The following is a 14,234-nucleotide window of genomic DNA, read 5'->3' as shown; positions in this document are numbered from 1 at the left end:
AGGGTGACTTTGCCCTTTCAGATTTCTTTCCTAGCCATTTCTTCTCAGAAGCGGAAAAGCTGACAACGTTGAGTTGGAAGAGCTCTCAGAAACTCCTAGTCGTTATACAAGAACCATGAAGAACACTGGGGCCCCTCTCATTGTCATGCAGTTAAACTGGAGGGGTAAGTAAGGTGCCCGATAAGCCTTTAAAACGGCAATCATCAACGTGGGCACCTCAGTTTTGTGCCTCCACCTCAGCACGGCACAGAGGTTCACTCGGCGGGCCGGGCCGGCCGCTCGCCCCTCGCTCCAGCCACGGCCGGGCGAGCTCCTGGCGCTGCTGGGAAACAGCCTGCTCAGGGAGGAGGGGAGGGGAGGGCAGGGAAGGGCAGGTCCTGCCCTGCCTTGCCGGCCCAGGTGGTGCCGTAGAAAAAAGTTGTGGCAGCTTCGGAGCGGGCGGTGAGAGCGCGTGCGGGTACCTAGTAAAGCCGGCGGCTTCAGAGAAGAGCAGCCCCAGCTCAGTACTTCCTCCCGCCGATAAGATCTCCGCCAGCGCTCGTCACGGGTGGCGGCCGCCGCCGTCGCTGCCCTACCTGAATCGGTTTCAGACTCCTCCCGAGGCGAGCCGGGAGCGGGAGAGCGGCGAGGCGGGAGGGAGGGAGGGAGGGGGCGATGCTCGGGGCCGCGCCGCTCCGCCCGGCCGCCTCCGCCCCGCGCAGCCCCGCTCCCTGCGCTGCCAGCACAGCCAGCCGGGCGGCGGAGCTGCGGCTGGGACCGGCATGGGGACCTTAGGCAAGAGGAGAGAAAACCAGTGAGTTTGTGCTGCTTTGTGCTCCCGTCGCTCCCCTCCCCGCGGCGGAGGGCACCGGGGTCGGTGTCACGGCTGGCAGCGTGCGGTGCCCGCTGGGGCGGGCGCGGCTCTCCCCGCGGCGGGGAGTTCCGTGGGGCAGGGGCTGGTGCTGCGGGGGCCGGCCGGAGCCTCCCGAGCGGGACAGGGAGAGCAGAGAAGCGCGGGAGGGGGCGTGCGGGGGAGGATTTTGTTTCACCTTTGGGATGCCAGTGTGGCCGAGCGGGCGGGTCAGCGCGGGCGGAGGCGGCTCGCGTTACGGGGTGGGCGAGCCCGGCTCGGTTACCTGCGGCACGGCCGGGAGCGCGGCTGGCACCGCCCCGCCGGGGAAGCGGCACCTGCTCCGGGTCGGTCAGCCGGAGCGCGGTCACTTGTTTGTGATGCTCTCCCCACCGCCGGGGCGTGCGGTGGAAACGCAGGGCGGGCGTGCCCCGCTGCACCTCAGTCCCCCTTTCATCTGTTTGTCACGTCGGGTGGCTGCTGCAAGAGCATCTGTTCTGAGGAATATCCAGAAGTGCCACCGGCTGAGCTTTGTCTGTCCAGCACGGCCAGTATAATGAAACTTTTTTCAGGTGTGGAAACTTCAGGTTTTCTCCTGGGTGTTGCCAAAGCCTGAAATATCTTCTACCTTAATTCTTACTTTATTACTACTTTCTGGGATCCTCTCCCCTGGGTTGAAGAGGCACTGGAATAAAGCTAGAGCAGAGGGGCTTAAGCTCGTAAAAAGAAAACACTGAAAGCTGATCAGGCCCTTGTTATTTTTATATGAGAACAGGAAGTCAGATCACAAAGCTAAGAGGGAAATTGAGAAAAAGGGGGAAGGGAAGCGAGCATTTGCATGTCAGCTACTGTCAGCCTAACTACCGAGGAGCCCAGTCAGTGATGAGTACTGCCTGTGAAGGGTCAGATGTGTATTATCCTGAATTTCAAACCATAGAGGTCTGGGATCAGTGTTGGGTTGTAAATGACACCGTGGTCAGTGTTGTGGCTTCCCCAGCATTCAAGTGAGATGGAAAGGTAAGGATGAGGCTGGGCTTTCATGGGGATTGAGGTAGGGTCCAGTCTGTCTTCAAAAGGCATGCATTTTTTTAACTTCATGCAGGTGTGCCTAGTCAGGAATGTCTGTGAATTTACTTCTACTCTCTGTATGTAATACACTGCAGGAATTTCTATGCCTTTTCTTCCTGAGACTGTCAGCTGATTAATAGAGTCTTGCATAGTGTTCCAAGAAAAGTTCTGTTAAAGCTTAAGATAGCACCTTAAAGCCACTGGAGTCACTTGTTTAGGAAGGCTGTGGAGTGTCTGAAATAAACTCAAAGGATCCCTGAAATTTCAGGAGTCCCTGAAATAAACCCAGGTTTCATTGAAATGGCAATGCCTGTTCTTTTGTGAGCTATATGGTTATACTCTCAAGTCAGATTTTGCAGTGGTTCCTGGTATCTGCAGGCAAATATATTTCATCACTTTTCATTAATACAATATTATTTCAATTTACTGTTTCATACAGAAATATGAACTTGTGTGCAAGCAACGAATAGCCTTTAATATTATCCATAAACGTACATATTCTTGAAGTAGAAGGTATTATATGGGCAAAACACAAGACTAAAATTAGATATGTGCTTTACTTTTGTCTCATTTACAATTGTTATTAAATAAATTTTTTTTGTTTATGTATACTATTTTAAAACAACCTAGGAAATAATGGTGTTATGTAGATGCAAATTAATATATTTGTTTTGACTGTGAAATACTCCACTATTAGGTTGTGCTGGTATTTTGTTTCCTTAACAGAGACTTTTCAGATTAAATTAATAAAACTAGTCAGGTGTTCTCCAATGTGTTTAATTTTTTTTTCCTCCTTTACTTTTGGTGGACACAAAAACATCTGGTGGTAGGTTATTACATACTTTCCAACAAACAGACAAGACTCCTGATAATCCTGACAGATCATTCAGTGAGCTGTATGACCATGTGCTCTGCAACAGGCATTTAGCAGAAAAAAAGTCACTTACTGAGCAGTCCCTTTGGTGTACATGTCAAGTGGGAGGGTTATGTCTTTCAGCACCCTAACTAGAAGGAGTTAATTGTCCTTTAAATCTCTCCTCCTTTCCCATGCAGTGTAAAATTTGCCACTCTATCTTGTGTTTACTTCACTGTTGTGCTTTCTTCTAGGCAACCTGCCCAAGCATGCAGCAGTGCCCCTGAATCAGCGCTGGAGCTGCAGCAGAGCAGCCACTGTCACAGCCTCTCAAATCACACTCAGGTCATGATGGTGCCCTTGGGGCACCTAGCCAAAGGAGCCACTTTGGAAGACCTTCTCGAAACCTGCATTCAGTCTTTTGGTGAGTGCCTGGAGGTGTTTAGAGTCATATTAATTTGTTTCTGTGTCTATGATTATGTTTCTGTTGGCTATGTTTAAATCCCCTAGTAGGGAATTAAATGGATTTATTGGTGAAGTAGAATCTTGTTAACTGAGAGTTGTCTGTGCTACAGGTGATTGTATTATTTGTTGATGGATGGGTTTATGCAGATGTGTGTAATATATGCTGAGAGATTAGAGTAACTACTGCTTTTTCTTGAGGGAACTGGACAAATGCCAATCATCTACACTTCTAAGAGTTCTTCTGTTGTTCCTTAAAGTACCAATTTTGTAAACTTCAGCAAGCAATCATTATATTTTTGTATTTTACAGTAACAATCTCATAATGCGTGTAAGCAACATGTTCATATTAAACATTTTTAAACAACAAGGGCTATTTTCAAGCTTGGTGAGATAACACTGGATTGCTTTTTGCATTATCAGTATAGATTTAAAGTTGTTTCTTTATAAAAGAGAAAGAATCCAAACAGAAATCCCAACTGCATTTTTAAACTCATCAGTTATCTATTTGTCCTTTTACAGTAAGAATTGAAATATGGATAAGTGTAACCATTGCCTGAGCCATGTACCCCTAGTTTCCTTTTCCAACTTTTCCATTAGTAAATGTGTTTATATTCAATATTATTAAAATGTTGTTGCTGAAGACACTTAAAGTGCTTCTAAATAATTTGCTTAGAAGTAGCACATCTGTTTGTTAATGCTGAGTCTTTCAGTGCTTTGAGCTACTCCCAAAGTATATGTGGGAAACTCTTAGTTTCAGAAGTAGTCCTTAGAAGATAAATGTACTTGAACACCCACTCAGCTCTAAAATAATTATCTATATAGTTAAATAGTAACACATCGTGCTGATCTACTGGTACAGTGCATAAATACTGTGTAAACAATGACTAATCTTTCACATTTGTTTAAAATGAGGGTTTCTTTAAAACCTTCTAATCAGCGTGAACAGAGAAATGCATGTCTGAGAAAAGCTGGTGAAACATGCAATTTTCAGTAAGGTCTTGTTTCTTTTTTGCTTCTTTTCATCCCCAATTCATTATTGTGAAGACGCTGAACTTCTATAAAGCCCTAATTCCTCAATGAATGTTGACTGATATTTTTATAGGTTTCAGTTCAATAGGAGGGGGATAAGATATCTAAAACATAAGACCTTCAGGTGGCTGTAATATTGTGACTACTTGACCAGTATTAATGTCTCTACATTTTTATGAGAAAGCAGTAATATCAATGTAACATTATAAAAATCTAGTATGGTTATTAAAGTGGTGTAGTGCAGGTGAAACCCTGAGTAGGAGATCATTTTTGGCTAGTACTCTGTATGGCAATATAGACGTGCTTAGGTGTTCCCAGATTCCTGAGCATCAGTGTATTAAAAGGACTGAGGTAACAAAGAAAAGCAGGTGTACCTGTGCAGTTCAGCTTCACATGCATGTCAATCTTTCTTAAGGGTTTCACACTTCAGCTAGAAAATTTACTGTAATCCACTAGATAGGGTTTTCTTGACCTTTGACAAGCTGTGCATAAGTCAAGCAAGGTGAATTGTAGTGCATCAGCAAACATCATTATAACTCACTAAGGACTGCTAAAATCATGTTGTGTGCTGCAGAGGTTTAGACCCTTAATTGGACAATTCAGGCAGTGTCTGTATTTATACATCTTCTATGAAATGATGCATGTTCTTATGCTATGTTGGAACTTCCCATTAAGGTATTTTAAAAAAATACAACTGTTACAACACTAGATAACCTCCATAATGAAGTTCATTAACGAAGGCTCTTGTAGCTATCCCCAAAACCAGTGCAAAATTCATTCACATGATTGTGCCAATAAAGGAAGAGATAAAAAGTCTTTAATTGTGATTTTGAAGAGGGTTGGGGGCAGGGAGCAAAATGGTAGGAAAAAGCATAGCTTCAGAATGATTACAAGGAATCTGAATGATTGAGCAAATTTCTTTCCATGCATAGTACTGAAATTTTCTAACTTCTATGCTGATGGTTCTGTTTAGGCTGAGATTATATCTTCAGTCTTGGATATGCTGACCTATAATATTTTGTATATTATTCTATAAAGTCATTATTATGATTTGAGCAAGTTTTATTTAAATGTTTAAAGTACAGAACTCCCCCAAGACATTGTGTATTTGAAATTTACTTTCTGAAAAAAGCCTTTGGTTTATTTGCTGTCTAGTCTTAAGGAGAACAAAAGGCAGTAGATAGAGATGATGGTGTGTCACGTTTCAGAATATATACTGCATCTTGTTAGCATTATACTGCACTTGCTGATGTTATGTGTACAAATACAATTCCTCTGTAACGGATGCAGCTGAGTTTATGTTCCTGCACTCAATTACGCAAGTTTAGAGAAAGCAAACAGTGTGCAAGAGAGACTCCTGTCAACAATGGTGTGTAAGGAGAAGCTGGCAGCCTTTTGCTGTATATGCAGAGAGTACCACAAGAAGGTCTAACCAAGAAGGTATTAAGAATCAATACACACAACTGTGGAGAACACAGGCTGTAAATTCATATTGATTCTTGTTGTATTGATTGTTGTAATTTATCTTACAACATGGATTATGAGAAGAAAGGAGGAAGGGAATATGCTAAATTGAAATTAAAAGTGAGACAACTAAACTTTGCTGCAGTATTATAAATGGATTCCAAGATGAAAGACTTTGTCAGGAGAGCCAAGTTAATCCAAAAGCTTAGTCAGTACTTAAAATCCTGCTTTGGGATGCTTTGTGTATGTGCTCTTTCACCTCTCTCAAACTTGGTCTTTTTTAGCTTGGACTGATGAATGACAGGCATATGCCTTAGCAACAGAAACAATTAGAGTCTTAAGAGGTAGTATGAAGTCATGTAGGTGGTCACTACATCTGAAAGAGTAGCATCATACCAGTGTTTATTCAACAGCATGATGAGGAGATGCTAAAAGTAAAGGTTTCTTGAAGTCCCATGGAAGTTTGAATCAGGATGATGAAGATGAATCATCCTGTGAAGGAGTTGCCAAAAGTAAGGGCAACAAAAAAGCAAGGATGTAAGTGAAGGCAAGAGTTTGGAGCGAAAATAGCACGGTGAGCGATTGAAGGTAGGAAGTGTCTTAGAAAGGAATATTGATCCTTTCTTAGGAGAAGATCTGTAGAGTCTTGAAACCACTCTCACCAGTTTTAAGAGAAGAGATTTGGTTATACAGGACAGTGCTTCAAAATGTGTCTCAGAAAACCTCCCAGCATTATAAGTAGCTACAGGATGGTGTTACTGCTGCAATCTGGATTGACAAGAAGAATTGTAGAGCACAAATAACTGCATCACATGTGATTGCCTTAGAAAAGAAAGGGAGGAAAAGAGAAAGAAAGAAGGGAGAAGAGTGTAATAGAGAGGAAGAGCAAGAGGTATGGTAAAATGATTAAAAACTAGAAAAGCCAGTAGCTGCAGAAAGGGTAGATTCAGTGCAACCTCTACATAAGAGATATTAATCCTGAACAAAAAGCTCATAAAGAGGTACTTAAAAGTTGATTTTCCACTGGCAACAGAATGGCTGAAGTTGTAAGTTCAGGGAAGCAAAGAAGTAGTTAATGGACCTTGGCCCAGAATATGACAGCTTCAGGAGGGAGATAATTTATTCTGGAGGATATCTTCATTAGTGACTGTGATTCTGGAGTGGAATTTCATATAGGACAGTGACTTTAACCCCTGCGTCCATTTTTTTTTCCATTATGTAGTATGTAAAATGCCTGGGAAAGTGTACTTTTGACTGGCAGACAGTTCTCTGAAAGGCCACGTGGCTTTGTCTGCTATTTTGTTGCTAGTTGTAAAGGCACTTAGTCGATCAGCTTTGTTGTTGAAACCAGCAGTGTAGGGTCCAGTTTGCTGGCAGGTCACTAGAACACAGGAAGCATATGCTTAGTAGCACGGCCATACTTTTGTGTCTAGTTCTTATAGTAATCTTTGTGACACTACATAAATTAATAACATATATTTAGTTCAGAAAGTGTTACAGATCAGAAAGGAAAAATGTATTAGCAGTGTTCCCATCACTGGATACCTAATTTGTTAACTTTATATCTGCTAAATGTTCATGACATTTATCACCCTAGGGTATCCTCATGCTACTTGAAGTTCTGAATATGTGTTGTGAAGTCAATTTCTAATCTAGAAATTCTTTTTTTTGTAGCTTCACAATATGTTAGTGCATGATAAGAAGTCCCTGTTTCTTTTCTTCGACTACATCTGTTTTTATCTTATAAATCTACTTTTTAAAATCTAGAGTAAAGTTTAAGGGTGCTTATTTCTTAAAACAAACATACCTTTCAAAGATTCAGTGAGCTATTTTAACATGCATTCAAGCTTATAAACCATGTGGGGTCAGAGGGCCTTTTCCTTGCCCACACGAAACGTGTGTTTAAATTGTTTTTACAAGTGTTTAAAGATTCTGTTGCAATTAGGACAACTTGTATTCAGCATACAGCCAATTTGACATCTCCTTGTTTTGTCTGTAGTAAAGTCCTGAAATGTTACCTAGAATTACCTAGCAAACAATTCCAAGAGTGCACTAGAGAGCCATCATTTATTCAAACACATCTTGCTAAAAAAATCTGAGGATCATTTAAAAGCTGAGAATTCTGTAAGAGCTCAAGATGTTATTTTTATGAAGGAATTTTTGTCCTTAACCTCTGAGTACAAGATCTTACTCTTTGCCTCTTATATTTGAGTGCTGGAAGTATGTTTACTGTAGCACATGGATTACCTGTGCTTATCCTACAATTCAGACACTTCAGTTTAAAAGAAATCAAAAAGTATCATCTTCAAATGCATGTCACAGTACAGTGTCCCTGTGTTTGGTTTCTTTAAAGAGATGTAAGTAAAGGGCTTTAGGAAAGCAACAAAAACATTTCTGAGACCATGTAGCATAATTCCATGTGAAATCTCATCCACGATAAACAGTTTGCGTTGGAGCTACTTGTTTATACATATATGTTAGTTTTAACCCATGGAGGACTTAAAGGAAGTGGAAAATTACAACTTCAAAGATCAGCAATGTTCTGAATAGAATTTATGTGAACCTAATGCAATTTGCAACTTCTAATGGTCATAGTAGTCATAGACAGCTAGGTGTAGGTTGTGATGTTAAGTTGTTCTGCATTGTTTGATCCATGCTAAACTAGCTTGTTGCCTCAATGTGTGATAAAGTGACATGTTTCTAAACAAACCTTAGAAACACTGGAAACTACATCCAGACTAATTTGGATGAAAGATGCCATGGAAGTGTTTTGATAGAAACCAAAAATCTCACACAGGTGCTGGTGCTGGTGGACTCTTAGGTGTAAGCTACCTAAAAGGTAATCATGGTTCACATTTTCTGGAATAAAAATTAACTACATTATTGAGTTGTGTAGTTACGTGAACTGATAATGTTTTATATTGCTCACATCAATATCATGCAAAAAAGCATATTGAGACTTAGGAATTCTTTGAGAGTCAGGTGCATATTGCATCCATCTTACAAACAACAAGGCAGACAAGTTAGAGTTCCCTCTTTAGAGCTGTAGGCATTTTCTCCTCTAACATACAGAAAAAAATGAAAACTATCCCATTTTTCCCATATCAGTTATCTGGAAGAACTCGCTCTACTTTGAACCTAAATACATTCTTCCAGTCTAGTTCAAACATACAATTAACTACTAAAACAATCACAATTCAATTAGTGTTTATCCATTTATCAAATTTACTATGTAACAAATTCTTATATAGCATTCTGATTCAAAGGCAATGAATTCAAGGCATATGCACACCCACAGAAAGCAACCGTGCCATTTACTTTTTCCCTCTCAGGTTTACCTGAACAGTCATTTGTTTTTGTCTCATGCTGCACAAACTTGCAGGGTTCTATCCCTTGCTCTTGAAGCCTGAACTGAATGTTGAGGTCTCCAATTCCCCCCAAAGTAAAGTTTTATTCACAATGCTGTTCTGTGTGAAAATGCTGTTGATCATTGCGTGTTCAGTAATCTCAGTGCTATTTGGTCAAATACAGTGCAGAAACCTTACTATTGCTTGGCAACAGAAACTATGTTAATGATCAATTAATGACATTGTGGGAACAGAAGAGTCATTACTGCTCTGTAGAATGCATGACATTGTGGGAAGAGAAAAGTAGTTACTGCTCTGGAGAATTCTAAGTGCTGTTTAGCTAACTATTAAAGTTAATTGTGGTTGTACTAAAATGAAAATTATTTCTTTTTTCACCTAATGTCTGTGAAAGATTTTTCCCAAAGAAAAGGAACTTTATATATCTTTATATATATATATTACAGAGTTCTGTTTAGCAAATTTGACTTCACTTTTTCAATATAATTTTCCAAAGCCAACAAGTAAGTAATAAAACAAAATGAAGAAAACTTAGACTTTCTTCTTTATAATGCTGTCTCTTATTTACTTATATTTACTACCAGGATATGACTGCAGATTCTGTCTTCATGAATCTAAATAGAACTAAATAGGAAAAATCAGTATAAATATTATTTAGCAATGCAAAATATTCTAATTGCCCATCACCAACCAGCTGATACCCAGACAGTTTCCAAGCAACAGCAGCCCTGACAAACTTGCAGCCTGTTTTTAAATGCTGAGCAGTACATGATGTGACACGAAATATCCACTGGTCAGCTGGGGTCAGCTGTTCTGGCTGTGTCCCCGCAGCCTCCTCACTGGTGGGGCAGTGTGAGAAGGCATCCCCAGCTCCTGGGTTAGAAGTTAGTTTGCCATGGTTTGTAAACACCAGTTCCAGAAGTATACCCAGAACTTAAAGCAAAGACTAGGAAGCTTAGGTATGTGAGTGAAATGTAAGTGAGGAATATTAGAGCTGGAGCATGCAGCACTAATGAAAATCGAGACAAGGAGGTGGGACCCAAGGGATCTGAAGATTCTTCAAGCCCTTGAGAGGCAAGTAGCTTGGTGTTTACTAGTCTGTTGCAGTTTGAACCTTTGGGTGGGACAGACTTCCTTGGATGTGATGACTGACTACCTCAGGATCTTAGAGGGAAGCTTGTTGTAAAACACTGCAGAGTAAGGGTTAAGCACACATCTGGGCTCAGTGGTCAGACAGGGACACTGACCTCAGAAGTTTCTGGTTCTGTTCTGGGAGTCTGTTTTTTCCTATTCATCAGTGCCTGTGCTAGCACAGCTGTATTGCCAAGCATTACACTTGAATTATTCAGGAGTTGCCTCTAGCTCAAAAAATTCACATGGCTCCAGCATCGTGACTTAAAGCTTTGGAAGAAATCTTGAATACTCAAATTATATTTTGTAGGCTTTGGAGAAAAAGACTATTTTATTAAAAAGTTTGCATCGAAATTTGCTAAAATCAATATTTTAAATATGCTGTAGAAGGATGTGTGGTGTGCTTCTGTGTGTGCAAACTTTTTTGTCTTCTTCTATGTACCTCATCTGAATTTCCAAGGCTAATGGAATGCTTTCCACCCACATTGCATTTGGTTTCTCTCAAAGTACATTTTAATTTCAGAAAATCATCCCATTTCCCTTTGACAAGAGCTTTTATCTCCCTGTTTTCATTTCAAAGAATTACCCACCTAGAGCTCTTTCTGCAAGATGTAGTTTTCCAAAAGCTGTTTCTGGGAGAGCGTAATGATTTTCCCTGGAGATTTCTCTCCCCTAATGTTCCCTACCCTCATGCAAAACAGTCTCATTATTCTTTTTGGATGCATATTATCCCTACTTTTGTCTTGGATATATCTGCATTGTTTATGAGTATTTGGAGGAATGGGAGTGGGTTCCCCTGTCCTCTGTTCTGTAGGGAGTTTAAAGGGAATAGATTAACATTTTTGTTAACTTGGTTTGTTTAGAGAGCTGTTGATGCAGGATTGATCACAAAGTAGTGCAGTTTTTTCTCTCAGCAAAATACTGATTTCTTCTAAGTTTAGTTTTGGAGCATTTCTTCCTAAGATCAATTACTTGTGTAAATAAATGTATGTAAAACTCAATAGTTGCAGGCACGTATGGACAAAAAGACACAAACAAATGAATCCAAAACTTGAGTGCAATTCCCTGAGGTTTTTGGTGCTGTCTGCTAAACATCATGAAACTCTTGTGGCATGAGGGGGAATACCATAATCCTGTACAGAATTAAATGTAAGCTGGAGCTCAGTATTCCACCAGCTTTCAGCTGCAGCTAAAACTAAAAAAAGCATTTTATTACCTAATTGCTGTGTCATTTTTGCTAGGACGTTCTTATTAAGTTATATTATTTCTGAAAAATATTAAGTACTTAATGATTTGAAATAAAGAAAAATTCACCAAGGATGAGTACAAAGTTCTACTTAGAGTAATCAGCTGTAAAAACAGTATGGTAAAGTCCTTCCTGTATGGCATTTCTGCAGAGAAGGCTCTCATTGTGAAGAAGGACTTGAAAACTGTAAATGGTATTAATTACAATAATGATGTTGTATCACTGCAGAAACCCTGTGCGCATTGAGGGATGTGTGTACTTTCATATTTTCTGTATATACATTATACATTTACTTACATTAAAATGTAGGTGTATATAAAGGTATTATGTAAAGCATATTAAGAATAATATTCTAACTCTGGTGCTAAGATCTCCTCTGTAGTACTATATTCAGGTTTTCTTCATAATGGTGTGAGCTACAAAGGATTCATCCAAAGCAACATCAAAGTTGACCAGAGAGCTAGAAAACCTTGCCTCTGAGGAATAAAAAAATTTACAAATTTGATGTCTCTTAGCTCAGAAAATAGAGGGGTGTAACCCTTAAACAGAGAAAATATATTGATAAGGAAAAGAAATTTTTTTTCTGTCAGCTGGAGTCTGGGCTTAAGCAGCCCAAGTTGCCTGAAACATTTGATTAGACAGAAAAAAGAACTCTTAAATAGGTAGAGAAATTCAAGCATTGGAATAAGTCACCTGCAAAAGCTGTGAAGTCCTCATCACTGTAGAATTATAAGAACAAATTAAACTGGTTCTGAAGCATGATATTAAGAAAACTGTTTTTGTCTTAGAGCAGCAGAATACAATATATTGGCTCCTAGTCCTGATATCTGCTATCAACTGAGCATTCAGCTGTCGCTAAAAAAATTAGTTTAAGTTGAATCTGCATGCTGACCCTCAGTAATGATGTCATAACTGATAAGGAGAATGGTAGCTTCTTATGAATTGGATTCTGGCCAAATGTATTCAATTTAATGAAGAGAGTTAAATGACTAGCTCTGTTACAGGGCATCAAATTCCAACACAGAAGTAGTAAGCATGGAATTAGAAGGCTACTATGGGTTGCACAAGTTTTAAGCTGAAGGGGAACAGGCTGTTTCCTGTTTGTAAAGGGAATTTCCAGGGAGTATCTGTAAAATACTCATGAAATATTTTATTTAGTTGTAGTTCCTTCTAGCCATTTTAAAGTTATCTTGCAGTACTGCACCTCGCATGTGGGGCAGATGCATTGACTTACAGCTTTTTCATTTCAGTCACTAAACCCTACCCATGTACTTCCACATGTATCTGCATATTTCTTACATGTCTGTGTGTTTTATCAAGGTCTTTGAAACCTTGAGACCTTAAGAACATAAGTTCCCTCAGTTTTCAAATCACATGTTGTCTTAATCTTTGCAGACATTTATAGCACCATCCTCACACCATGTTCTTTAAACTACTAGAAAAAAATGCAGAAGTCTTGAAGAATTCTGTGTAGCACATCAGAATAGCAACCCACGACTTTCAGCTTTGCACTTAACTTCTGGCAGTTGCTTGATACTTTCTTGCACTGTGTTGTTTTCTGCATTTTGATAACCACTGAAAGACTTAAGGGAGTTTACAAGAAGTTATTCGTGTTCTTCGTAGCTTAGTCACTGATCATGTGATGTCAGTGCTCCGTGATTCACTTCTGATTCATTTCAAATTGTACTCTAGGTGATACAATTGGAACCTGCTTATGAAATAATGATGGTGCTTATGAAATAAGGGCCTCTTAGACCTAGAAAAGCTAGCATCTCTTTCCTGTAAAATTCAGTTTGGTTAAGACATCCTTGGCATTCTTACTACGGCCTTATCATTGCATTCATGCATCAGAGGGAAGGTCTCAGTGCAGCGATTTTCTCTGCTGAACATATTCTTTCTGTTAAGTATATTTACCACAGGCTCGTGGCCATCAGGACCTGGTGGAAAGCAGGTAGTTTGCTCTTAAAGCCTTGCTTACTGACTTTTGAGCAACTTGTTTCTCTATAGCATTCAAGGACTTAGAGATACTTAAGCTATTTCTAAATCTAAATCTAGAAAGATTAGGAGGAGTCACTCATTGGATCATGCAATAGAGTGGCTCATGGGTCTAAATGAGAAGGTTCTTACCCTTGTGTGTTCTGAGTCTCACATAAGAAATTTGTAATTTTGTAATTGTAGTTTTTAGTGGCTTTGTTCTACTACATGGATCATAAAATACTTATCATTAACTGTCATTGTGCTTTCACTCGTGGAGTTAAATGCTGGAAAAGTATATTCAACTTCTGCTTTCTTTTTTGTTTCAGAGTATATTTATTAAAAATCTTAATACAATAAGGGAATTTGCAGGAGAAAAACATGCAGCAAATAACCAGTTGTTTATTTGTATTTGCTGCAGTGAGACAAAGCTAAGGCTTTTGCAGTAATTTGCAGCTTTCTTTAATGTAAACTGACTAACTGAAACACACCCATCCCACTTTAGTTAGTATTCACTCGGTGGTTTTGCTCAGTAGGCTGTGTGGTTAGGAGCAGGTATACAAACGGAAATAAAAAGGAGTTTTAAAACAAACTGCTAAGGGTTCAGGAGAGTGCTGCAGAGGCACTCAGAGGCACACTTGCAGCACAGTCAGGCCAGCCCTCTTACTGGCTCCACCATTTGTACAAGATGCTTTCCCATTGTAAATTGTGTGCTGGTACAGTTCTTCCATGCAGGCTTGCTGTTCAGTGCTCAGCTGTACAGGGAACATTTAGATTTCTTTCTGCAGAGTGTTTTTTTTATTTTGTTTT

At 39.9% G+C, this 14,234-nt stretch overlaps 1 protein-coding gene across 1 annotated transcript in view; it reads left to right on the top strand.

The window, feature by feature from the left end:
* The first annotated feature begins 637 nt into the window (after positions 1 to 637).
* Positions 638 to 14,234, top strand: part of RASGRP1 (RAS guanyl releasing protein 1) — a 37,283-nt gene continuing 23,686 nt past the window's right edge. The window contains exons 1-2 of the mRNA XM_064424139.1: positions 638 to 793; positions 3,005 to 3,174. Coding sequence (XP_064280209.1) covers positions 762 to 793; positions 3,005 to 3,174 — 202 coding nt within the window. The 5' untranslated portion in view covers positions 638 to 761. The remainder of the gene's footprint in view (positions 794 to 3,004; positions 3,175 to 14,234) is intronic.

The sequence above is a fragment of the Passer domesticus genome, chromosome 6, assembly GCF_036417665.1.
Source record: "Passer domesticus isolate bPasDom1 chromosome 6, bPasDom1.hap1, whole genome shotgun sequence".
NCBI lineage: Eukaryota > Metazoa > Chordata > Aves > Passeriformes > Passeridae > Passer > Passer domesticus.
The sequence above is the reverse complement of the archived record's forward strand: the minus strand, read 5'-3'. Positions and strand labels throughout refer to the sequence as shown.